The sequence below is a fragment of the Colobus angolensis genome, unplaced genomic scaffold (genome assembly GCF_000951035.1).
Source record: "Colobus angolensis palliatus isolate OR3802 unplaced genomic scaffold, Cang.pa_1.0 Scaffold278, whole genome shotgun sequence".
Taxonomy (NCBI): Eukaryota; Metazoa; Chordata; class Mammalia; order Primates; family Cercopithecidae; genus Colobus; species Colobus angolensis.
This window is the reverse complement of record NW_012116021.1, coordinates 2,531,363-2,557,658: the sequence shown is the minus strand read 5'-3', so window position 1 is coordinate 2,557,658 and position 26,296 is coordinate 2,531,363. Positions and strand designations below refer to the sequence as shown.

The 26,296-nt window shown below is 45.0% G+C and overlaps 1 protein-coding gene across 5 annotated transcripts in view; it reads right to left on the bottom strand.

Annotated features, from left to right (window-relative positions):
• The window catches only part of NTRK3 (neurotrophic tyrosine kinase, receptor, type 3), a 385,977-nt gene that overhangs the window by 239,217 nt on the left and 120,464 nt on the right, over positions 1-26,296 (bottom strand). For 4 of the 5 annotated variants that reach the window (XM_011948342.1, XM_011948343.1, XM_011948346.1 and 1 more), the window contains exons 5-11: positions 22,843-23,000; positions 21,906-22,048; positions 21,338-21,479; positions 20,539-20,835; positions 14,145-14,168; positions 12,571-12,635; positions 11,684-11,786 (exon numbers count right to left, since the gene is read on the bottom strand). In XM_011948342.1, the coding sequence (XP_011803732.1) occupies positions 11,684-11,786; positions 12,571-12,635; positions 14,145-14,168; positions 20,539-20,835; positions 21,338-21,479; positions 21,906-22,048; positions 22,843-23,000 (932 nt within the window). The remainder of the gene's footprint in view (positions 1-11,683; positions 11,787-12,570; positions 12,636-14,144; positions 14,169-20,538; positions 20,836-21,337; positions 21,480-21,905; positions 22,049-22,842; positions 23,001-26,296) is intronic. The other variant, XM_011948344.1, reaches the window with a different exon arrangement.

Sequence of the window (26,296 nt, the reverse complement as noted above, 5' to 3'; positions counted from 1 at the left end):
TGATAGACTGGATTAAGAAAATGTGGCACATACACACCATGGAATACTATGCAGCCATAAAAAGATGAGCTCATGTCCTTTGTAGGGACATGGATGAAGCAGGAAACCATCATTCTCAGCAAACTATCGCAAGGACAAAAAACCAAACACCGCATATTCTCACTCATAGGTTGGAATTGAACAATGAAAACACTTGGACACAGGAAGGGGAACATCACACACCGGGGTCTGCTGTGGGGTGCGGGGAGGCGGGAGGGATAGCATTAGGAGATATACCTAATGTGAATGACAAGTTAATGGGTGCAGCACACCAACATGGCACATGTATACATATGTAACAAACCTGCACATTGTGCACATGTACCCTAGAACTTAAAGTATAATAAAATAAATAAATAAGAGAAAAAAATTTCTTAAAAAAAAAAAAAGTTTACTCTGTAAGTCACACTGGGATAGATACCCATATCCACAAATACAGATAGCCATTTGTGAGTATTACCTGAGGTTAAATTCTCAGAAGTGGAGTCAGTAGGACATGGGCTTTCATGATTTTAGGTTTTTAATAAATATTGTCAAGCCATTTTCCAGAAAGGCTACCCCATTCTACACACTGGGCAACAGCAAACATTAGTGTCCATTTTCCCAAGCTCTTGGATGGCCCCTGATTTCTGATAGCACTTCTCCTCAAAAGGCAACAAGCACCACACACAGCCCCGTCGGGCTGGCATGCCCCTTGCAAAGCAGGCGTGAAGCAGGAGGCTGGTGCTGTGGGAGCCATTTTCACACATAGTGGCTCATAACAGTACTCAAATCCTGCCTGCTTCCCCTAGAGCCCAGGCCAACAACAGGGTGCCCCTCTGCACCCCCTTCAACTGGTCCAAGGCCAACCCACTGAACTCCATTTATTTGGAAGGATTCACTTTTGAAAGGCAGTTCCTGGAACCACCCGGACGCCCTCCTTGGGGCTTCATGTCAAGGCCTGCTGGCAGATAGACAGACGCTGGCATTCTTCTGCCCCTGCCTGGGAACAGGTTTGCAGGGCTGCTCCAGCACAGAAGCCCCTTTGAATTCAAGATGCCTGTCAGGTAGAGAGGCTTGGCATTTCCAGGGCTTATCAGTCCTGGAAAGTGCTCTGGTCTTCTGCCAACTATGCAACTCTTATTCCGCAGTAAATTGGAGGGCAGGGCAGGCTTCCAGTGTGAATACCAACCACCAGAGCAGCAAGACTGGGAAGAATGGGATTCCAGCCACCACGCAGGGCAGTGTCTCTGAGGCCGGTGGGCAGTCTGGGCAGCCCAATAACTTAACCCATGAGGCTTCCTCCCCCGGATGACAGACCCACTCTGAGCTGCTCCGGGGCCTGCCAGCACAAGCTTTTCCGGTTTTCTATAGCCCCCAACATTTCATTCCAGATCAGGGGTGGGAGGGAGAGCAAATAGGATAAAAAAGTTTCTAGAGAAAGAGAGGAATGACTGTCCCAGCAGCTCAAGGAGCTCTGAGCTGGGAATGCTGGCTGCCCACTGCCTGGTAGCCTCTCTGAGTTTCTGTCCCCATTCCTTTAGTGGGGACATCAGTGTTGATTGACCTGACAGTTTAGTGAAATCAACTGTGGCAGCAGACCTTTCCCTGGTGTAGAAAGAAGTGACAGTTTGGTTTCAAACCAAGGAAGCCACTACAGAAACAGTTTTAGGAAAGAAGAGAGGCATATTTACCCAAAGAGGACAGAACTGAAGAGCCTTACAAGTAGTGGTTATAGAGGCCGGAAGTGGTGGCTCACACCTGTAATCCCAGCACTTTGGGAGGCCCAGATGGGTGGATCATCTGAGGTCAGGAGTTTGAGACCAGCCTGGCCAACATGGTGAAACCCCGTCTCTACTAAAAATACAAAAAAAAAAAAAACTGGTGGTTATAGTTTGTAATCTCATAGTCACAAAATCCCAGTCGATAGATCTTCGAGACAGGCTCATTTTGCAACTGGCACTCAGAAAAAAACAAAAAGCAGAGAGGTGATCTAAGTTCCCAGGTCACAGGCCTGAAGTGTTTACCAATAGCTTAACCCCTTATTACTTAAAGCATAGTCCATAGAGCAGCATTGTCTGGAACCTTGTAACAAATGCTGACTCTCAGTCTTCCCCAGACCTGCTGAACCAGAAATCGCATTTTAACAAGATCCCCAGAATCTTCCAATATTCACCTGCAAAGTTTGAGAAGTACTGTTCATGTTATCAGCCATTGTCTCTCTACAGGTATAGGATGGTGGTTCCTAAACCCCAGCAATCATTCAGGATCACCCAGAGAAATTACTTGTCCCCCACATCACCCCAAGTCTGAATCAGTGGGTATGGGGTAAACCCTAGGCAATTGCATATTGAACAAGCTCCCAGCATTATCAGATGAGCTGGTCTGCAGACTACAAAAATGACCTGGAGAATCAGTGAAATATGCCGATGTCTATTGGATTGAGACTATCGTTCCTCAACCTTAGCTGCACATAGAAATCACGAGAGGAACTAAAAAAGAACACCCACCCCTGATTTAAGTGACCTGGAGTGTGGCCCAGGTTTGGGAAGTTATATAATCCTATCAGGTGTTTAGAATGTGCAGCTAACATTGAGAACCAACAATTTAGAGTAAACTCATTTAAAACCTAGTTTTGATACTTACCAGGTACATGACCTTGAGCAATTTAACCATTCTGAGCAGCTTTCTCATCTTTAAAGTGGGAATAATAGCCACCTATGAAGACTCTATATTTGAAGATATATTAGATGTCCGGCACACAGTAGGTGCTCAATGAATATTTGATACCTGTCACTCTCTTCCCCTAATATGATTAGAAGTGAAAAACCAACTGATATTCTTGCCTTTAGCCCAAATCCCAGTTTCTCTCTAAAAGGAAGTACAGAAATACCTGTTTCGTCACCATTCAGGAAAGACAAAGGAGCTAGGATCTGAAGCCATGATGGATTTTGTATTCAGGAAGTAGAGCTGGCTTCGTGGACCTGTGACCTGGCTCCATGCTCAAAAGAACCTTAGCTTGGGATGTAATGCTGTGCTGTGGCTGTCTGGAAATTCTAATCTTTTTTGAACATTTTTCACTGGGCCACACAAATTAGGTAGCCGATCCCATTAGGGAGGAAGCCAGCAGCATGTTCCCCTCTGGCTTGTGGTAACAGAGTTGATGCAAGAGAAAAGAATAAAGAGGCAGGCACCAGAGTAACTTGCTTGGTCCCTCTCTAAGTATGCTAGGGTAGTGAGGAAGAGAGACGGGGAGTGTTATTAACACTTCTGAGTGCAAGGGCCAGAGACAGACCAACCTCAGGATTCTGCTTCCTTCCCTGGAAGTTCCGGGCCTGGAACAGGTGGCAGACACACCTGCTTGCTGGAAGCACAGCTGGCTGAAGGATGCTATTCCTCCACCTGCCGTACACTCCTCTCTTCTCCCCTGCCCAGCTTATCTTCCGTGAGGAACCACGGCACAAAGGACAGTGGGTGACAAGGAGCTGGGGCTGGGGATTTGCAGCCATTGGCTTGGTAGCTGCTGTTTTCAGCATGTGGTTTTTCCTCCCTAGTCCAAAAACATGTTTTCCGGTTAGCAGTTGTTTTGATCTCTCTGTTTTGCTGTCTTTGGTTTCCAGGGCTGCTCTTCGGCCATCCTAAAGCCTTCTGCAGAGTTCACAGGAGAATGAGCTGCATAAACACGGGTCTTGGGTACTGCAGCCACATGACAGTTTTTCATTAGCCAAAGCCTATCATCGTGCCTCTTCTGTGCAAGTGAAAGCTTCCAAGACCCAGAGGAGAATATGCAGAGAGAGACAGAATGTGCCATGAGAAGAGAGGAGGGGGTCTGTTGGAGCACTTTCTGCAGTCTGACTTTGCAGGGGGTAAAAAACATTTGGAGCAAAGAAGGACGCGAGAAAGTCAAAGCTGGCAGCCCCAGCACCTCTTGGTTTTCCATCCTGTACCATGATACCATAGAATAACTGGATCAGTGAGGAAGTATGTCACCATGATTTTTGATGAAAAATAAATTACTAAAGTTTGTGACTTTTTAAGAGCCAAAAATCAGTTTGAATTTACTTTTATTCTTAGCTTTTAAAATCTCATTTACTAACTCATCTTCTGTGATAGTTTTCTAAGGTGTAAAATTACTGTGAAAGGCAGCACATTTGGGAAAGCCTGGTGACATCCGCAGTAGGGTGTAGGGCATGTGACTCTCACCTGTCACATGAGTAGCAAGGGACAAAAGGTGAAGAACTTCTAAACTGGGTAAGGTATCACAGGGCTCTTAACCCTGTGGGAGCCAGTTGCAACAACACAAGTTAGTAAGCACTGTGTTCTACTGCCAAAACTAAATGAATCTGAGATGCCATCACTTTGGCTATAGAGCCAAGTATAGTAGTCATCCTTGGCCCTGCTGAACAGGATAGAGAGGCCTGCCAAGAAGAGCCAGCTAGCAGGTAGCCACAAAGGAAAAATATTTTGCATCAGCCTCTATTTCAAGGGAATTCTCTTTGAATCGGAGAATTGATGCAAGAGAACAGTTGGTTCCCTGGAGTCTTCAGAGAAAGGTATGAGGACAGGAGATTCGGAGCAGTTCAGCCTCCACACGACCAATGGTGACCATGTAGGGACTTCTATGATGATTCACTGCACACCTGCAAAACTCCCAAAAAGGACAGGGCAGCAAAGGCATGCCAGAAAAACACACATGGCTTTCCAGCCTTCTCAAAGCTCCAAGAACCACATTCTAGAACTCAGTCATCAAGTGGGGTAGGACTTTGTCTGCAGTCAGAGCCTCTCAATGAAGTTCAAAGCAGAGAGGCAGAAGCAGAAGACCCCTGGCTTCTATAAACTTATGTTCTGCCTGTGGATCAGCTATAAACTTAACCTCTTTAATTTAAAATCGGTCAAATACGAGGCATGTCTGAGGGAGGGGGGTGGTTGGAAGGTCTGTCAAATGTCAGAAAAGACAGGGAGGGCATGCAAAAATTTGTTAGGAGAATAGAGGACCCTGGGATCACAACACAGAAAAGAAGCCAGAAACCACTCTCAACGTTATGTTAAAAGAGTCATCTTACACCAGGAGTCCCAAGTACAGGATCATGGCAAAGGCCAAAGGTACCCTCCTCCCTTCCACATGTCAATTCAGAGGAGGAAATAGAAAAAGAAGTCAAGAAGGAAGAAAACAAGGAGGAAGAAAGAACGGACATATCTTGGGAAGCCAGGAAACCCAATTCCTTTACCCAGTTTCATTTCTGCCTTGCACTGCTCTTGGTTTCCAACCCCCTGCTAAAGGTACTCAAAAAAGTGTAGTGTGCAGGGCGAAGGAAACTATTTTACTCAACAATACCAATAATGCTTTCATCCATGGTCCAAGCCCCCTTTCAGTCACCTCAGATGTCTCCTATCGCGCACCACACTTCTGGTACCGATTCCCCTGCTCTGCACACGTGGCTAGAGACACAGAGACACTCTAGCCCAGTTGAGAAAGAAATGCCAACCTAAATCTCAGGAGTCCAAGATCCCTCCCACCCCTACCTCCATCCACTTGGAAGAAACTCTGCTCAATCCAATGCCCCAAGGTTAGGAGAGAAGGCAGAAATGACTCCTTCCCAACTCTGATCATTCCCTTAACCAAGCGGTGAAACCAGAAGGATAACAAGATCGTTCAATGAGGCAGCAGCCCCTGAGATCTTTTGGCAGGAGCCAGTCCCTCCAAATCAAGACTCTGGCAGGATTCTACAATCCACTCAGAGGACAGTTACCATCTGTTTATGGAAAAAAATGTTAATAACCCCCAATCATAATCAAATAGGCAACCACTTTATTTTAAGTACCTATTAACTAACGCTAATTTACAATGGAACAGTCCTGCAAGTGCTCATCCACAGGCCCATCAGAGGCACCAGCACACATCCAGCCATTAGGAAGAAAGGCAAGAGGTTGCTGATGAGGCACTTAAAGCATTGCCGGAAGCCCAAGCAGCAGTTCTTGATGCCCTTCCTTCCCGGTCTTCCTGCTTCCACTGCCCTGCCATGCGTGCAGTCTCTAGCATGTCTGAAAAGAAATGAAGTTCTTAGAGCCTACTCCTCCGTCAGCTCCTATCTTTCCCCAAGGCCAGGAGTGCCCCAGGTTGGAAAAAGTGGATTAATAAGAGAATTTTCGAAAGCCCCATTTAAGTGGGACAGCATTCAAAGCTAATTAAACAGAGCCTTGGAGGGATTGAGCTGACGTATTCATAATCCAGCTTCACTTCCCTGACCCTCCCAGGCCCTCTGCACAAACCAACTATGTGGAATAGCAGCGCCAGGAGGTTCTCCCTAGCTGTGTGCTCTGGCACATCACTGCATCTCTCTGGGTCTCAGTGTCCTTAGCTGTACAATGGGCACATTAGCCTAATAAGCCTAAGGTCTGTTTCAACTCTGATAAACCATTATTCCATTTTCTCCATGGGAGTAAGAGGAAGCCAAGAAGTATAAAGTTACTCTCACAGTATCTCTGATCTAGAAGTATTTAAAGATACTTATGAGGTGGTCAAGAGGAAAAGAGGCCAAATAATGTGTATATATATATTTTTTACAGGCTGCAAAAGATCCATACACTTGCTTCTTTTTCTATTAAATAATTATGATACCTTATATGAAAACTACAGGACATGTTTTATTATTGTTCAGACACGCTAACACCTATTGCCTGGTTATTGTTCTAATGACCATATGAAATGATGATGGTGCACTGTAGATGTGGGCAGTGCGGCAGCCAAGACAAAGGAGTTAGGGCATCTGTGTTGCTGTGGAAAGTGCGTGGAGCTAAAACTCAGCCGAATCAAAGCAAGTCACTTCCTTTCTGGGCCTCGGTTTCTTCACCTGGAAATACGGATACAGGAGAGCCCAGCCATATCATTGTCATGATCTTTTAATGCCTAATTTAACAATATTTTATGAGAATGAATTTGGCCTAAATTCTGAACCATCTCATTTCCAGGCCCAGGATGCAAGGGTACACTCTAGTTAGTTGTTAAAATGCTGAAATATTTTTATATGTTTCTGTAGCTGCAGTAAATAGCCCCTGCTCTGAACCCTACAAGTACCCACCTCCCAACCACCCTGGCCACCCCATGATCTGACAATCAAAGAGTTAATGCCTAGAACAGCGGGGACTTTCAGGGTCCTGCCCTGTCAGGAGAGCTGGCTGATAGGGCCGTGCCCAGGACATGCCAAGTACTCCACAAATCACCCCTGCCACTCTGAGGCATTAGACTTTATCAACAGCAAAAAGAAACCCCTACTGTACACTTAGCACCCCCTTAAAACCTCTGTGATTCCAAAAGAAAACGGGCTTGTGTCCTAAGGTGACCCCCTCCCCAAGCCAAAATTTTGATCAACACCATGGCAGTTGGAGGGCTCTGAGACAAAGCATGTTCAGTTTGTTTCCATGAGATCTGGTTAATATATTCATCTCCCATAAAATGGGCTCCTATTGGAATTCCTACACATACCAACAGAGAGAGATGTCCAATGTATGATAAGGAAATAAAGCAAGATGCAAGTTACTCAGAGTATAAGCATGAATATAAATTAAAATACACACAGAGTGATGCATTTTGTAAGTGTATTGATATATATGCACGTGTGTGTGTCTACATACGGATATACAGAGACATATGCATATATGTGTACATACACATATAGGTAGAAGTATGAAAATGAACTGTTTATCAGCCTTAGCCACTCATCTTTCATGTAGTAGAGGTGGTTGCTAATTTGGCAGGCTGGGAGGTGTAAGTGTATCTGGGAGGCAGCCATGAGGAGAGAGACAGGCTACAGGGACACGCAGAGACAGAGATACAGAGAAAGAGGCCTCAGCAAGTGAACTGGAGGATGCTGAACTCAGGCTAGCAGCTGCCTATGGAGACAGGGATGGGAATAGGACCAGTGGGGGTGACTAAATGGGTTTTAGTTTTAGTCATATTTTATATCTTCCATAACTGCAGCAGTAGATGCAAACATAAGACAAAACAGTAAGTCATTTATTCTGGGTGGATGGAATATGGGTGTTTGTTATATTAATCTTTGTCTTTTTCTATATTTATTTCTCAGAAGGAAGTAAAGCTCCTGTTAGTAGGCCCTCCCTATCGACACACCTGGCCCTCAGATGTGGATGGGGGAATTGTTTATGAGTTTTCCCTATTATTATTACTCTACTTCCCACATCTCAGATCTCCCAACTAACTCTAACTAGCCCATTGTTAACTTACAAGCTGTACTTTTTTATGATTAAAATTAAAGTCATTCATTTCTAAGTTCAACAAGCAATTGTCAAACGTTGTGTGGTGTTTTCAGGCATACTAGGCTGAGTGATCTGTGGTTTCTGCCATAAGTCGCAACTGGTCAAGTAGGACAGACACAAGGTCTATCAGCAAAGAACTGATGATGTACTGGAATTAGTGTATAATAAAGGCATTTTACTAAATATTGTGCAGGACAAAAGAGGGCATGATTGAGTGTTGGATGGGCAGCCCTTGGAAGGCAATAAAAGAAGCCTATAAAGATTTATACATAAAGAAGGGAGAAACGGTTCCCATGGAGCCTTTTTGTATGCCAGTTACACATAGATCTCAACACTCACAGCAACCCAGTGATGCAGGTAGTATTATTACCATTCTGAAGTTGAGGAAACAGAGGCACTGAGAAAGTAAGTAACTTTGCTGAAGCCAATGAGCAATTAAGTGGTATCACAGATTCTCATCCAGATTTGGAAATTCAAAACTGAGACTGGGTTGGATATGAAGAGACAAGGGTTTCCCTAAGTCAAAGGTGGGGAACTTCTGGTACCCGTGTCATCACTCTTTATCCAAGACTATGATGCTCACTGGCAATAAAACATCAAAGTTAATGCAGCTTGAGGCATTTAGTCAAAGAATATAGTCAGACTCAGTAAAATATTTGAAGAGATTTGTTCTGAGCCAAATATGAGTGACCAATGGCCTGCGACACAGCCCTCAGGAGATCCTAAGAACATGTGCCCAACGTGGCTGGGCCACAACTTGGTTTTATACAGTTTAGGGAGACGTAAGGCATCTATCAATACATGTAAGATGTAAATTAGTTCAGACCAGAAAGGCAGGACAACTGGAAGCAGGGGCTTCCAAGTCATAGGCATATTCAAAGATTTTCTGACGGGCAGTTGGTTGAAAGAGTTTATTTTCAATAGGAAGGCTCAATAAGAGGTTATACAGACCAAAGTTTTATGGTGCAGATGAAGCCTCCAGATAGCAGGCTTCAGAGAGAATAGATTGCAAATGTTTCTCATCAGACTTTAAGAGTCTATTCTATCAGTAATTCCAAAAAGAAGGAGGCATGTATGGCTCCCTCCTTCCCATCATGGCCTGAACTAGTTTTTCAGGTTAACTTTGGGATGCTCTTGTTGAGAAGAGGGATGCATTCGGATGGTTGGGGGGTTTAGAATTTTATTTTTGGTTTGCACTTATTTATCCTAAAGTGAGACCTAAATATAATCTGCATTCATAAAGATCAAAGAGATTCAGATTTAATTCTAAACAAGGTGAGTCTTAGATACACCATCTCATCTTGACTATAACTCCAGTATAACTTCTTTAAGTTGCCTGACTTTACAGTAGAGGATATTTCACTTCTGCCTATGTGGACATGTTCTCCTGACCCAACCAGGGCCAAGAAAGGAAGCTCTGCCTGGGAGAGGGGAGCAGGGGCTGGGAGAAGCTCTGAGGACAGCTGAGGGGAGGCACCACCCTGGGTGCTGCCTAATCCATCCGACATGGGGACACACTGTTCCAGAAACAGGATGGCAATTAATAGGAAAAATCTGCTCTCACAGCACTGCCAAGCATGTTGCAGGGTCTCAGCTGGTGGTGCGCCTCCTCAGGGAAAGAGCAATAATGCCCCCATTCTTCTCTTTGGTCAAGGCCCCGATGTTTTCTCAGGTGGAAAGAGGAAGAGCTAGAAAAGCTCCCTGCATGGTAGGAAAACTTTGCATAGGCAATAATAGTGCCAGTCCTCAAAACCGGGAGCCCAAGGATTATCCAAAGATTGAAAGCTGTGCACTCACTCAGTGGTCGTCTCATCTTCTAGACCTAGAAAGCCCTGTTTGGCATGTGTCTTATCTGTTTGCAGATAAGACATTTCCAATCTAGGTGCCTAAAAGTGGTCTGATTTTGTTTAAATCATCTGGCTTCCAGACAAACTTCCATCCCATCTTTATAATTTGCCTGAACACGTCTTTCTCTTAGTCAAAATATCTCAGATGACTTAAGAAAAACTAGCTTGCTTTGCTGTGACTTGATCAGGTTCATCAAAAGCAGAGAGTGCAAAGGCAGAAACCTTCTGGAAACAGGGCAACCTGTACCCATTTTTTGTTTGTTGTTTGTTTGTTTTTGAGACAGGGTCTTGCTTTGTTGCCCAGGCTGGAATGCAGTGGTGCGATCACAGCTCACTGCAGCCTTGACCTCCTGTGCTCAATCTCCCCACCTCAGCCTCCTAAGTAGCTGGGACTACAGGGTTTTCTACCCTTCTAATCCTCTCTGGGTATTTCCCTATATATCAGTGTTCTGAATTTTCAAGGAGTTACAGAGCCTTCTGAGAATATAGTGAAAGCTACGGACTAGTTTGGTTTCAAGCGCAAACATTCCAACATGTGCATACAACTCAGGGGATCACCATTCCTATGAATGCCATTCATGTACTCTTCTTCAGTCCCTGAGCCCAAGGTCCCCCACCACAGACACAAGCTTATGCAAAGAACCCCTAGAAATTCATCTCTCTACATATCCCATAGTCTCACCAGATAACACCAACCGGATTCCTTGCTCAGCAACCTGATAGCTTGTCAAACTTCTTATCATCCCTCCCTCCCCACCCCCATCCAACATCACCATACATGGAAACCCAGCTGGAAGTATATCTTGAAATTCAATTTTCTGTTTTGGAACTGGTACCCAGCCTCTTTTGAGCCATTTGGTCACATCCATCTCTGAGACCAGGCAGGTGGATGCTAATTCACCATGTTAACCCCTTTCATGCCAGTCCCCTTACCAGAGCTTTGGCAAAGAGCCATATCCCACCACCCCACCCTGCCACAGTGGAGTGGAGCACTGTATGTCATGGAAGACAGCCAGCAGATTTAGAAATCATGTTGGTCTTGGCATCCACTCTGGGACTCTGTGTAGAGCTACGTGCTGAGATCCCATTGCATGGGCAGATTTTCAATGCCAGAGTCTACCCTACATCTTGCTGTGCTGATGCCTTCCCAACACAACTTCAAAAACAATAGGAAAACCATGTCCTCAAACTAGGAATCCATTTACTCACCAATAATGAAAATAAACCAAAGTCCCTCTTCATTTGCCCTGAAATCCAACTTCCTTTCCAAATTATCCTCATTGCATAAGCCCATCTAAGCAATGTTTATCAGCAGTCAAAGCGAAACCATGTGGATCCACAGTTTGGTTCCCACAGATCCCAACACTGCCTTCAATCCATAATTACCAAGAACAAGGGGCAAATAGGAGTTTCCACCAGTACCACTTAGACTCCATGACCGGAGGCCCTCTCAGAGAGCAATGGGAGATTAAAACAGTATCTTTTGATCAAAAGCAATAATGTTTCCCCCCATGACACCCTTGAAAATGAAACTCCCACCTTACCCTTCATTCCAAATTTGGACCTTCGACCATACTTGTTGATCATGATGAAGAGAACCACTAACAGGACACAGGCAAAAGCAGCAAGTCCAACTGCTATGGATACCTATGAGGAACCAGAAACACAGTCAGCAACAATCATGGAAAACCCAAGTTCCTTGAAAATAATGTGTGTGCCCAGATAAGAACCGTCCTACTGCCATAGTAAGTGTAGCCTTCGCAGAATTGCAATTCTGAGTAAGGTCTTTAGAAGAAGAAATCCATGAGACCCTAAGAACATTTAAAGCTACATAAATTACTCAATTTGATTAGAGAAAGTTCCATGATTCAACGTTCTGAGCCCCTTCTCACCTGGGGCCATGCTAACAGATGCAAAAACAAGCCTAGAGAGGCTTCTAATTTTGTTTTAATTAGCAAGTGAATTCTGCATCTTCAGTTAAAATTCCTTACATAATATTCTTATCCAAGAAAGTCGAAAAGATCTGGACTCTAAAAAGAATCCTTTTTCCTCCTCCCCAGAGTAATCTTAGGCTCTGAAATAGTAGAAGTGGGCACTTGAAAACCCACCCAAGAAGATGCCCTGAGCAACCTGGCCTTTTGTAGTAGACTTGTACAGTTAGCAGCCCCTGCAAATCAGGCCCCACTGGGCTCCTAACAGACTGGGGATTTTCTGAACCCTAGGGCTTGGAGCAGATCCTCAAAGACTTCCTCAAACAATGAACTATTTCCATCCAACAAGGAAGGTTTAAGCTGCCTGAATGCAGTTCAATTCATTACTTCTTTTTTCAAAGTTTCAAGTAAGATAATATTTGGAAAAGTTAGCAACACAAATGACATCTTAAAATGACTATGTCAGTTAACACACTCCTCTTGACCAAGAAGTGACTCACCCCAAAAGTGTCTTCTTCTGGTTTGTGGGTCACAGTGATAGGAGGTGTGGGGCTCACTTCATCAACTGAAAATCAAACACAAAAAGGAGGAGGACAGTTAGCTTCCTGGCTGGGGAGGCTCAGCCACAGTCCCTGCCCAACTCCCAAGCCCCCTTGAGACTTCCCCCTGGAGAATATCCTCTGAAAGCCAGGCTCTTGCAGCCTGCCTTCCCCAGGTTTTGCAGGACCACCCCCACCCCCTGCCCTGCCCCCAGAGCCCAGGTTCCTATCTGACCATCTGGCTGGTGTTACACGTCAAGCACAGGTTCCATAGGAATAAAGGACATTCAGTCCCATTCCCTACCCCCACCCCAGAGAAAACAATATAACCTGGGCAACTTGGGCCATGAGCTATGGAATAGAAAAAAGAAACGTGGTTTGGGATCCTGGCCAGGGTCTGGATTAGGCAAATGTTACTGACGGTGGCAGCTGTTGCTGACATTCTGCTACTCCTTGCCACAGGCATTCCTTTTCCTCTCCCTGTCTCTCCTGTGCCCTCCCTCTTTCCTTCTTTACTCCTCAGTGAGATCCAGGAGGCCTGGGAATCCATCACACAGCCCACTATCCATTCTCCTAACACTGATTTCAGAACACAATGGCAGCTTAAGTTAAAAAAATAGAACCATCTGACAGGAAAACACCACCTTTACCCAGCAAGGCCAAGATGGGAAACCAAGTATCAATTTTCCCCCCTACTCCACCATCTAGAATCACCTCCTTGACAAGAAATGGCCCCAATTCAAAATTCTCTGAAGGGATAATCTGCAAGATTACAAGTCCTCTAAGGCTGAGGACAACTAAAGAAATCACAGATGATATTGACATCAGTACCAAAAAGCCGAGGGTGTTTCTAAACAGCATCTACTATCTCAAGCCAGACACAGGGCAGAAATGGCAGCAGTTGCTGCTGTTATTCCCACCTCCCATGGAGAAAAAAAGAAAAGAAAAAGGAACAAATACAGGTTTCCCCACAGTCCATAAACAAAACCCCAAATTCTTTTAGGATTATCTAGCCCTAGCCCCAAATCACTTATAAACTGAGCCTCAATAACTCCTTTTGAGGACACACGAGCCTATCAGGAAACCTTGTAAGTCAAGCTCTCATGAGGTGAGTCCTGGCCAAATGCTCAGGCTCTTGAAGCAGGTGAGAAACACTAGCAGGTTTATAGGTTCCATATTCTCTCTGCAAGAACAACTAAGGTGATCAATAGGGGTCTATTGAGGCACATGAAACCCATGTCCATCCTCACACAGCCCCTCTTTATCCAGGTAAAGAGATTCACAACATTGTCAATGTTAGAAAAACTCCCTGGGGGAGAGTGAACCACAGAGTGATTACCCAAGAAAAGTGGGCTTGGAACTGCCCAAAAAGTATTGCTACCCCTCAGTTCCCTTTCACAGTTCATTCACTCAGATGCCTTCAGCTGCCATGGGCCAGGGATGATGTAGAATAGGAGAGAGGGCTATTTGAATTCAATAGTTACCGATAGTATCAGAATAAATCAGTTTCAAAGCAACAGGTAAAGCAGACTTACACAAGATAAAGTTATCCGTGCTCTCTGCAAAAAAAGGACAAAGAGATAATTAACAAATTTAATAAAAACCCGAACAGACACACTACATGATCCTAATAGCTATGATCTCTCCCATTCACCATGATTCCCTGTTCCCATGGCAACTGACAAACTAAAATCCATGGCACATCACCTGTCTCCCCATGCTACACTACCACTTTAGGGGATAGTCCTCCAAAAGGAGAAGGAGTGAGAGATAAAGTTCCTGGTTTCAAGGGAGGTGGCCCACCTAGGAACGAGAAACCAAACCAGTTTCATTATGAGATAGGAAATTAAAACCAGACCCTCTGTCTCATTCACAGCTCTGCTTCCTTAAAGACCCAAAGTGCTGGGGATGGGGCTACATACAGGGTGGCTCCCCTAGACATTCCTTAAAAATGCCAGGTATGATCTCAAGATAAAATTCTTCAAAGTAATATGCAGAGTTGATTCTAGTAGGTCTTTGAGAAGTTCTTGAGAATCCCTCTAGAATCTACCCATCCTGCAGATGGTAATGTGCTATTTGATCTTTGGTCTCTAGAAATAACTCACCTAATAATGAAAGCTAATCCTTACTGCACATTGATGAGCCAGGGACAGTGCTAAATGCTTCATGTAACACATCACTCAATCCTTATTACCATTCTAAGAGGTGGTAGCATTATCCTCACTTAACAGATAAGAAAACAGTCTCATACAGATTAAGTAACTAATTGGATCTGACTCATTTAAGAAGAAATCAGAGCTGAATTCAAATCTCAGTCCAGGCTCTTGCCCACTCTACCAGAGATGCTCAAACTTTAGCACACAACAGAAGCAACCAGAGGGTGATTGCTACCAACATCCAATAAAAGGAGTGAGGATTCCTTGGAGAAATGGGTGATTTCAGGGCTGGGCCAGGGAAAGAACAACATGTGCCTGGAATGGATTGCAATACTAAAAAAGTAAGAAAGTGCTCAGAGATTAATGGATGCCTGGAGACAGGGCACAGGAACCAATGTACAGGGAATCTCAACGGCCCAATGTAGGACCATTTAAGCAACAAAATGATGATAATCCTGGATTATTATGAATTAGGATTATGTTGTCCCAAAATCAATATATGGAAACTGTAACCCCTAGTACTTCAGAATGTGACTGTATCTGGAGAAAAGGTCTTTAAAGATGTATTAAAGTTAAAATAAGGCCATTAGGGTGAGTCCTAATCAAATATGGTTGATATCCTTATAAGAGAAAATTTGAACGTAAACACACATACACAGAGGGAAAAATCACATGACAACACAAAGAGGACTGCCATCTACAAGCCAAGGAGACAGGCCTCAGGAGAAACCATCCCTGCCAGCACCTTTGTCTCAGACTTCCAGCCTCCAGAATTGTGAGAAAATAAATGTGTGTTGTTTAAGTCACCCAATCTATGGTATTTCACTGCTGTGGCATTCTTAGCAAATGAATACATGAATTACCAACCATAGAACAACATGAATATCCATGAGTCCATACTGATACAAATAAACAATTCAATACATAAAAGGTGGAAGAATGAAACACTCTTCCTTACAGGAGAATTCTGATTTTTAAATGTAGAAGGAATGATAGAAATAGAAAAATCACCATTTCACAAATACTACAGTAATAATTGTTTCAGGCAGGAATCATCAATGAATGTTAAAATTAGAGTGTGAAAGAAGGATGAGAAACAAGCTATTTATGTAGTTTAAAAATATTATACTGATGACTTACAAAGGGGAAAATTGTCTGTTTGCAGCAGAGGAAACTGGCAGACACTGCCTTGACCAAGTGATAAAGTTAACACTCCCAGTACCAAAACCTATCGACATCACACACCCCCAAAACGATGCACTGAGAGGGCAGAGCATCACTTCTGCAGAGTTCCTACCAAAGGTGAATAGCTAGAATTTAATCATTAGGGAAAAAAATCGTAAACTTCCAAATGGAAAGACAGGCTCCAAAAACAACTAGTATTCTTGGAAAGTTCCAAGATCATGAAAGACAAAGACTGGGGAACTGTCCCAGATTTAAAGAGAGTGAGATGACACAGGAGCTCAATGCAGTGTGTAATTCCGAATTGGATCCTAGACAAGGAAAAAGCATCAATGGGACAATTGATAAAATGTAATTCACATCTGTACACTAGATAATAGTGATGGACCAATGTTAACATCCTGGTTTCGATCATTGCATCATGATTAGGTAAAATGTTAACATCTGGGGAAGCTGGACAAAGGGTGGAAGGAAGTGCCTTGTATGATTTTGTAACTTTTTAAAATATGAATTCCAAACTATTTCAAAATGAAAAGTTAAAAATCTTTAAAAATTAAAAAGAAACACAGATTACTAGTCCTCACCTTAGAGTTTCTAATTCAGTAGACATGGGGTAAGTATCAAGATTTTGCATTTCTAACAAGTTTTCAGGAGATGCTGATGCTGCTGTTCCCTTTGGAATGCACTATATCATACTACACAGCCTCCTGACTCAGCCCACCATGCCCTGAAAAGTAAGAGTATATTCATTCATTCATTCATTCACTCATTGTGGGCCCTCACAGTCTTAGCTCTATTAAGTATGAACCAGCAGATATTCTCTAACTACCTGTGGGGAATAGGATAGTTTCTGTGAGGGAATCCTTCAAACAAAGTCTTACTTATGGTAAACGCAGTTCGATTGCTTGTTTGTTGTCTGTTCTGTGTTGTTTTGGGGGATAGCCACAGAGCTATCTTCACATTCCTGGCCATACCCTTCATGCCAACACCCTCTTCTCAATGGCAGGTGACCAGATGCCTGTCTGGGGCAGGGGGAGGATGGAGGAAATGGAAACTCTAGCCTGGGTTTCAGAGCCTGAGAGAAGAGAGGGGCCAGATCAATTCGCAGTTTACATTGATTTGCATATGTCTCATGAGGCTCCCATTTATTAGAGAATATTCTCTTGTTAGCCAAATGTTTTGGTCAACCCTGTTTGCTGTGAACCCTGTTATCTCCAAATCAGCCTATGAATGTTTAAGGACTTTGCCAGAGCCTGGAAGCATTTATACATCCAGAAAGCACAAGAGCTTTGGAAGAAGGAGACATCCTGACTCCTCTCTAACCTATGGGAGGGTTCAGGCATTCAGCCTGGAAGAGGATGGTACCCAGGACTGGTCCTCACCTCTAGCTACACCAGCAGGCTGGGAGGAGCACTTGTCCAGCACACCAAGGAACAATCTGAACGTGAACTGGGGCTGTGCCATGAAGGGAATACACATGTCTCCTACAGTCCCAGACCATAACTCTTCAAGAAGGGCCCCTTCTGTAAATTAATCTTCACCACAACCTTTCAGGTAAAAGCAGGAAGGTGAAGCAATTTGCCTGACATCACGGAGCTGACAAGTGATTGAGTGAGAATTAGAGCCCTGGCAATGTGGTTCCATCACCACTAGCCTAGACTACCTTAAGATTATCTGTTAGAACTTACTAGCTTGACCAGAGAATGACTACTGGTTCTAGAACTCTTGAATTCATCTCAACTCTACATCCTAAGAATCTTAACAATGTCCCACAGCTAGTAACCCTTTTCTCTGTCCAGATGCACTGCTAAGCACTTGGCAGGCATGACTTCCTTTAAGCCTCATGGTAACTTAGACAAGAGATATTATCATTCCCATTTCACAGATACAGAAATAGAGGCACAGAGAAGTGATCGTCCTTCACCTGGTACTGACCTTGCACTAAGCCCCATGCTAGGAGCCCAGGCCACCAGATGGGAGGGCTATTTGGGAGGGGCTGCAGATGGGATCTGCACCTAAGTCTGTCTGATTTCAGAGTGCCTGCTCTTAGCCTCCATGCTTAGCTGCCTGGAAGCAAAAGAGAAACACACATGATAGTCATGATGTTTCCACACTCTCACATCAAAAGAGAAGAGCAAGAATCACAGACCATCTTTGCATCTAGGCTTAGCTGGGGTGAATTCGGTTTAGAGGGTTATCACGCATCTCTGCCTGCACCCCCAGATAATTAGCTCTCCTGAACGTTTAAGCATCTTGTCACTTGGCATGACTGGCCCATCTTTTCCCTGTCACTGCCTTTTCATCACCCATTGATTCCTTTGACCTAGACTCATAAAACAAACAAACCTTCCCACAGGGTGGCCCTAGCAGGTTGGAGATGGGTCTGAGGAAATGAGCTCAGGTGAGATGCTTTCTCTTTGAGTTTCTCTGTGACTCTATCCTCCCTCTGTCCCCCTGGGGCCAGATTCCCACCCAATTCCACGGTAGTAGATTGGAAAGGAGGGAGTACTGGAGTCACCTGGGGGCTTGTTAAAACATAGCTGCTAGACCCCACCCTGGAATCTCTGATTCAGTAGATGTGAGTGGCGCTTAAGAACTTAAGTTTTAACACATTCTCAGGTGATGCGGATGGGGCTGGTCCACGGACCAAAGGTCACTTTTGAGAACCACTGGCCTGAGGTGCACTGATAACTTACTATGGTGACAAGGGTATCCAGAGACTAACAGAAGGGCTGCTGCATCTCATGGGGGCAGAGGAGGTATTTCTGAGATACCTCTGACGGCTGAGAGGATGCAAAGAATTGCTTCCTCTTGAGATAAAGGAGAGAACAGAGAATCTGTGTCCACCACATAATCCAACAGCTGCTGCTACCTCACAACTCTCAGGACACCCCTGGTAGAAGGAGCCCAGAAGTGGCTTCTCCTCCCTCCTGAGCATTCTAGGGTTCCACCCTCTCTGGGCCGCAGAAGCTTCTCTTTGGAAACAGAAGCATTGCTTCAGGGTGCTTCATTTCCTCACCAATCAAGACTTTCTCTCGCCAATGTATAGACTTTCCTCTTTAAAAACAGATTTTATTCTTTCATCAGGCCATAGGCAGGGCAAAGTTCCAGTCTTTTATGTCAAGAAGACCTAGCCTGCCCTTGTAGACCATAAGAGCAAAGTATCTCCGCTTTAAAAGCCTCTGCTTCAACAGCGCAGGCCAGGACTCATCTACCTGCTGAAAGAGAGCCCAGTGTGACCCAGGAGGGGAAGTGTCATGGGGGCTTTCACTGAGCATACTGGGGATGATGGAAGTTTCAGACCACATGGGATTTCCAGGGCCTCAAATATCTGCACCTTCTCAACCGCCTCTGAAAAGACGGCTCCATCGTCCCTGGGACCTCAATGGCAAGAATTTAGCTTCACATGCAGCTACATTTCTCCGACTTCACTCTTGGGGCCTCTAGTACGAGTTCCCTTGCACTGAAATAAATAAGGCCTCCTGGAGCTGCCACACCCTGGTAATTTGTAGACTGTGAAGCTGACTTCATAAAAACAGATGCTGCCGACTGCTAGCTCTTGCTGCCTCTTCCCTTTGTGCACATGTGTGAGTGTGCATGTGCATGTGTGTATGTGTCATATCAGTTGTTACACTGTATCCCATTGGAACTCCTGATTCCTAGATCTCCTAGTCACTTCCCAAAACAAAGCACCAAGCTCAGCAAAGACCCATGGCTTCACGGACAAAACTTACCAATTGCGGAACCCACAAAAAGATGCTACAATCACTTTCACTAAACTCTTTTGGTGTTGTTATCTCCTCCAACTTCAGGAAGATAGTTAAAGCATCTTACCCCAGACACAAAAAGACAGAATCAACTCCCAAAATCAAATCAAGAAAAATTCTTCAGCAATTTCAATAATTTTTCCTGGTCCACTTGACTAGCACTATTATACACTGAGGGCATCAGGTATGACCCACAGTAGCTCACCATGGAACAAGAGAGGAATGAAGCCACAGACCTCGGGGCCTAGATCCAAGTCAAACCTTGCCATAGATCAGCAAGTAGAATGAGGCTCAGTTCATTCATCTGTTAAATGGAGGGTTAAACTGGACACACTCTCAAGTCCTTTTCAATGGAAAGTCACGGAACCATCATCAGGTATCAAACCCTGTGACGTGCTTTATATACCTTGACTCATTTTAAAGTCACAGGAGCAGTGTAATCATGACTATTTCATAGAAGAGGAAATTGAGGCTTAGAAAAGCAAACTATCAGGCTCAGAGTCTCCCCACAAGTAAAGGGCTGGGTCAGAATTCTCTACCATTACTATCTCTGCTTTCTCTACTATCATACAGTATGCCCTAACATGCACAACTGTTATTTCTAAGGAGTCTTGGTTTTTACTATGACAGCTATTGGAAAATCGAGACTCTATCCTTGTTTCCACCAGATGCAGCTGGTGGTTGCACGTGTTCCAGTGTGTGTTTTGTTGCCCATGATAACAGTATGAGTACTGATGTTGCTTCTCCTCTCAAGCTACCATGCCCCACCTCCTAAGCTTGTAGAAAGAATCCATACACCTCTGAGCCAGCTACACTGCCCTCACCTGGAAAGGGCTCCTTGAGGAAGTGGCCATTGATGGTCTGGTTGGCTGTACCCAGTGGGTTTTTGGCAATGAGGGTATAGTTGCCATTGTTGTAGTGGGTGGGCTTGTTGAAGAGCAGGCAGCCCTCAGAAATCTCTCCCTCCTGGTAGTATTCCACATGGATGATCTTGGACTCCCGCAGAGGTTGCCCATTGTGCAGCCAGTGCAGTGTTGGTGGTGGGTTGCCACGCACCACAAACTCGATGCAATGTTCCAGGCGCAGCTCAGGCTCCTCCAGGCTCACCACGCGCGGGGGATCTGTCAAGGGAGAAGCCAGCTGAAATCCAGGACACAGAGTCTACCACCACCCGCAGTAGCCTTCCAGCAACTAAAATGGGAATCCCAGTTCTTCCCCACCCACTCTGAAAAGGCTGAGGGAAGCAGAAGTCCCACCACAATCCCAGCAGAGGGGAAGAAATGTCTGTCTTCATCCAAGCTTCCTAGATCCACCTTAGCTGGAGGGCTCCCTCTTGGGACCTCTTAGGGGTTTAATAAAAGGAAGAATAGGCCAACTTAGAAGTGTCCTGAAGATGTAGTTGAGTTGGAGCCACACCATCTTCTGAGGGATAAGGGTGCTCCTTCTGGAGTTTTTAATTGAAGGATTTACTTCTCAGTCCTGCGCTACAAGAGTCCTTCTGTTCCCCACTGGTAGACCAGCTCACTGCTCTAGTTCAGCCCTGGCAACACCTTGGCCACTCTCCAGCCTCCTATGCCAGTTCCTCCTCAAACACAGCCATCCCCTACAATAATATGCACTTACAGTAGACAGTGAGGGCAACACTGGCATTGCTCATGCCCACCACATTCTCTGCAATGCATGTCAGGGTGAAGCCATTGTCCTCACTCGTCACATTCACCAGCGTCAGGTTGATGGCATGAACATTGGTCCAGTTGAGATTGGTCTGAAAACCCCAATAAAAAGGTAACAATCAAACAGCTTCTACAAAGATGGCTCTGCTACCTAATCCCCAAATACCTTTAGGAATCAAAAGGAAAGCTGAGCAGAAGGTGAAGGAGATATTTGTGTGAAAGCACACCTACCAAATGCCAGGCTCCTCATAGGCAACGGTTCAGGCCATCCTCATATTAACCCTATGAGGTGAATGGTAGTTCAATACTATGCCCATTTTATAGAAGCAAAAACTAAGTTACAGAGAAGTTGAGTAGCATGTGTAGAGCAGAATGGCTAGAAAATATTGCAGCTGCATGTAACCCAAGTCTATGTGTTTTTTCCTATAGTAACAAGACCACAAATTTTCCCTCTTCTTCAAGACTACAATGTGATCACTCTCTAACCTCCTGATGGGGCTCAAGCCCAGGATGCCTACCTGGTGAGTGTTGATGGACTGCAGCCCAGTGACTATCCAGTCCACATCAGGAAGGGGTGATCCAGAGCCATTGCAAGTGATGACAGCATTGTCACCCTCTCGTACGGTCAGGTTGACGTGGCTCACGCTGATCTCAGGAAGGTCTGGGAGCCAGACAAAGTGGGTGAAAAGACAGGCAAACACTTACTACCCAAAGGAAGCTCTGTCCATGGGCCTGATGGTGGCACTTCTTGCCTTGCTCAATAATGACTCTAACACCATCTGCTTGGGTTCTTGGAAGACCCACAAATCCAAGACGCTTTCCATCACCTCCCCAGTAGACATCAGAACTCAGAATTGAAGACTGTGCAGCTGTAGTCTCCCACATTGCAGCGGGAGGTGGAGAGGTGGGGGCAGTGCTCAAGGAATGCATTTCTGGCAATTAAGCTCAATGGCATCATTACACTTTGGGTTCTGGTTATCTAAATAGTAGTGTTTCAGTCTCCCATTGGGGAACTTGCTTAAAATTCAGATTTCTGGGACCCATCCCCAGACATTCTCAAAGTCTGTGGCTGGACCCAGAAATCTGCTTTTCTGGAAACTCCTTAGAAGCTGCTGCCACAGGGAGTCCAGAGACCACACTTTGAGATACACTCCTTCAGGTTTGGTTGACAGGCAACTCACAGAGAGAAAGGGAATCTGGTATGATGAGAAGGAGCACATTTAACTCCTGTCTGCATTCCTGAAACCAGTCTTCCTATGGCTCGTGCACAAAGGGACAGGAATGACCAAGAAGGGGAATGGTTAGTGAGGAAATCTGCACACAACTGCAGAGTTCAAGACTGGGAGGGCATTTCGAAAGGAAGGCTCTGGCATCCCAAGGTAACGTCCACCACCATCTCTGGTGTCTGAGGGATGCCTCCCTGGAGCCAGCTGGGCCGGGCGGCCACTCACTCACCACACTGACTGATGTTCATGCGGAAGAGAGGAAGCTGGGAGCCATCAGCGTTGATGCAGTAGAGGTTCTGGTTGTTGAGCTTGGCATCCCCCTGCTCCTGCCACAGCTGCATCCAGCGGATGTCACAGCTGCAGTTGAAAAAGTTCTGCTCCAACCTCCTGTGGGCAAAGAGAGAGGGGAAGGGAACCTCTGAACCAAAGATGGTTCAGGACCCTCCCAGGGCTATGAGGACAAGAGGGACACTACCTGTTCAAGAATTAAGGGGAGGAGGGATTTAACAAGGTTGCAAAAGAAGTGGAAAACTCCTTGTAAGTCCATAAATTATAGTTTTAAAACAATAAACTCAATTTTTTAAGAAAAGAAATCCAGCCAAGCACGGTGGCTCATGCCTGGAATCCCAGCACTTTGGGAGGCCAAGATGGGCAGATCACAAGGTCAAGAGATTGAAACCATCCTGGCCAACATGGTGAAACCCCGTCTCTACTAAAAATGCAAAAATTAGCTGGGCGTGATGGTGCACACCTGTAGTCTCAGCTACTCGGGAGGCTGAGGCAGCAGAATCGCTTGAACCCAGGAGATGGAGGTTGTGGTGAACCGAGATCACACCACTGCACTCCGGCCTGGCAACACAGCGAGAATCCATCTCAAAATAAAAAAAAGAAAAAGAAAGAAAGAAATCCACCCCACTTAATGCAACTGTCTAAGAGATCCTTTTAAGGAGACACCAGTGGCTCACACCTGTAATCCCAGCACTTTGGGAGGCTGAGGCGGGCAGATCACGAGGTCAGGAGATCGAGACCATCCTGACTAACACTGTGAAACCCTGTCTCTACTAAAAATACAAAAACAAAAAATTAGCCGGGCGTGATGGTGTGCACCTGTAGTCCCAGCTACTGAGGAGGCTGAGGTGGGAGAATGGCATGAACCCAGGAGGTGGAGCTTGCAGTGAGCCGAGATTGCACCACTGCACTCCAGCCTGGGAAACAGAGCGAGATTCTGTCTCAAGAAAAACAGACAAACAAACAGACATCATCAGCTCGAGATGCTCCTCTTCTCAGAACCCTCCAATGGCCTTCCATCTCACTGAAAATCAAAGTTAAAGTCCTAAATAATCTGCACCATTCTCCATCATCTCCCTGACCTAATCTTCCCTCACTCCCTCCTCCTCTTCAGCCACACTGACCTTGGTGTCTGAAAGGTCACCTGCTTGACTGGTTTGTTCCTACCCCAGGACCTTTGCACTTGCTGTTTCCACTGCCTGCCATGCTCTTACCCAACATCTCTACAAGGCTGACTCTCTCAGTCTAATACTGCCCAGTCCCTTGCCATGCTATATTTGTCTTTCTAGAATTTATCACTACTGGCATCACTTCAAATATTTATTTTTAATTAGTTTGTTTGTCTGTCTCCCTGAATAAAAATTAAGCTCCATTGAGGTCAGCAACATTGCCTGTTTTGTCCATTCCCTAACCTAGAACTGAGCCTGGCATATAAATTCTTGTTAAAGGACAGAGAGAAAGAGAGAGAATGAGACTGACTGACTCCCTGGGGGAGTAGGTGGTTGTCTATTTCCAAGATATGCTCAAAGTCCTTCCTGGGACCAGCTTTATTCTTCCATAAATTCAATAAATTCTTAATAAGCACCTGCTCCATAATTGGCCATGGGCTGAGTGCTGCTGACACAGAGATGAAGAAGACAGTCGCTGTCCTTCAGGAGCACTCAGCCTGGTGAAGAAGAATGTTTAATAGGGGAAGAGTCACCTTCAAGGACCTCCTTCTCCACTGATTTTCCTTGTGATTTGAAGCAAGTCACCTCCCCTCTCAATGGGATTATTAAGGAGAGGATGAATAGCATTAATCAATCCAAAACTCAGTGTAAAGAGCACCAGATAAATCTGAATGCTTCGATCATTAGAGGAAACATGATTCCCTTTCTGGACCATCAAGGAGATGAATCTGTTGGAACGCAGAGGGAGGGGCACTTGGGCACACCACACTAAGACCTAGGATATTTTTGACAACTGGCAAACTCCAAAATAGTTAAACATGCATCAAAATTAATCAGCTTTCAGGAAAATGTGAGGCTCCTGGGGAAAGGCATCAGTGCTTTCTAGTTACTAGGACACCAGAGGCAGAATGTGTAAATACCCCTACATGGTATCATCCTCTTAGCCTAAAAGTACTCTCTGCACATGGCACTCTGTCAGAAAGGTGAAGGAAAAGGAACGAACTCTTACTGAGCCATTTGCTTCTTACAACAACCCTGGGAGATGGCCAGAATTGCAAGGAGGGAGGGGCCCTCTCTGATGTTTGGAGGTGTTAAGTCACATGTGCAAGGTCCTTTGGCTGGTGTGCAACACAGCACAGTTTCAAACCTCAGTGTGCTGGACTTCAAAACTCATGTACTCTCCACCCCATCTGTCATGTGCAAGGCATTGCTGGGTGTATGGGAGAGGCAGAGTGGAACAAGCTAGGAGCCCTGACTTCAGGAGCTCATGTAGGCAAAGATCAGGTTGGCGGGGGGAGGTGGCACGGGGGCTGGGGGTAAGTAGAAGGAAGTAACAAAGGCAAAGGGAAGTTGAAAGCAAGGTGTTAAAACAGAAAAGAAAGGCTTAGCAGGACAGAGAATGTGTTGAAGAATGCTGGGAAACAAAGCTGGAAGGGCGAGTGGAAGCCAAATAGTAGAGGACTTTTACTGCCACATCAGGAAACTTGGAATTTATCCAGGAGGCAGGGGAAAACCATTGAGGCCTCTAGAACTGGAGAACAATATGAACAAAGAAGTCTGTAAAAAGAGAAATCCAACAATAAAGTACAGGATAAGCTGGAGAAGAGGAAAACTAGAGACTGAGAAGCCAGTTAGGATTACTTATAAACACAGGATCAACATGTACAGTTGCGTAGTTCGAGCATTTCTCAAAGTACTCAACCAAAGGGATAAACAGAGGATAAAATCCACTCTGCACACTCTTGGCCAGACCCAGCTGTAACCCTGACCCACAGCTACATGCATCCAGATGGGGCATCTTTTCTAACTCACACATAGGCACCATATAGACTGGCAGGGTCCAGGTCAATTCTCAGACTTTTAGTCCAGAACTCCTTTCACTCTCCCAAAAAAATTACTGAGGGCCTCAAAGAGCTGTTGTTTATGTGAGTCATATCTATCACTATTTACCAATTAGAAATTAACACTGAGAAAGATGTAACACTCCAGAACACATTAGCACAAACTCCATGCCTCATCAAAGCCATGATGTTATCACGTCCTGTGGCCTCTGGAAAACTCTACGGTACGCTCACAAGAGGATGAGAGTGAAAAAGGCAAATAATGGCTCAGTGTTACTATGAAAATAGATTCTACTTCACGGTCTCCTGAAAAGGTCTTAGGGCCCCCCAGGATACCCTGGATCACTGCTTGAGAACTGCTGCCTAGTTGATACAGGCCTAGAGT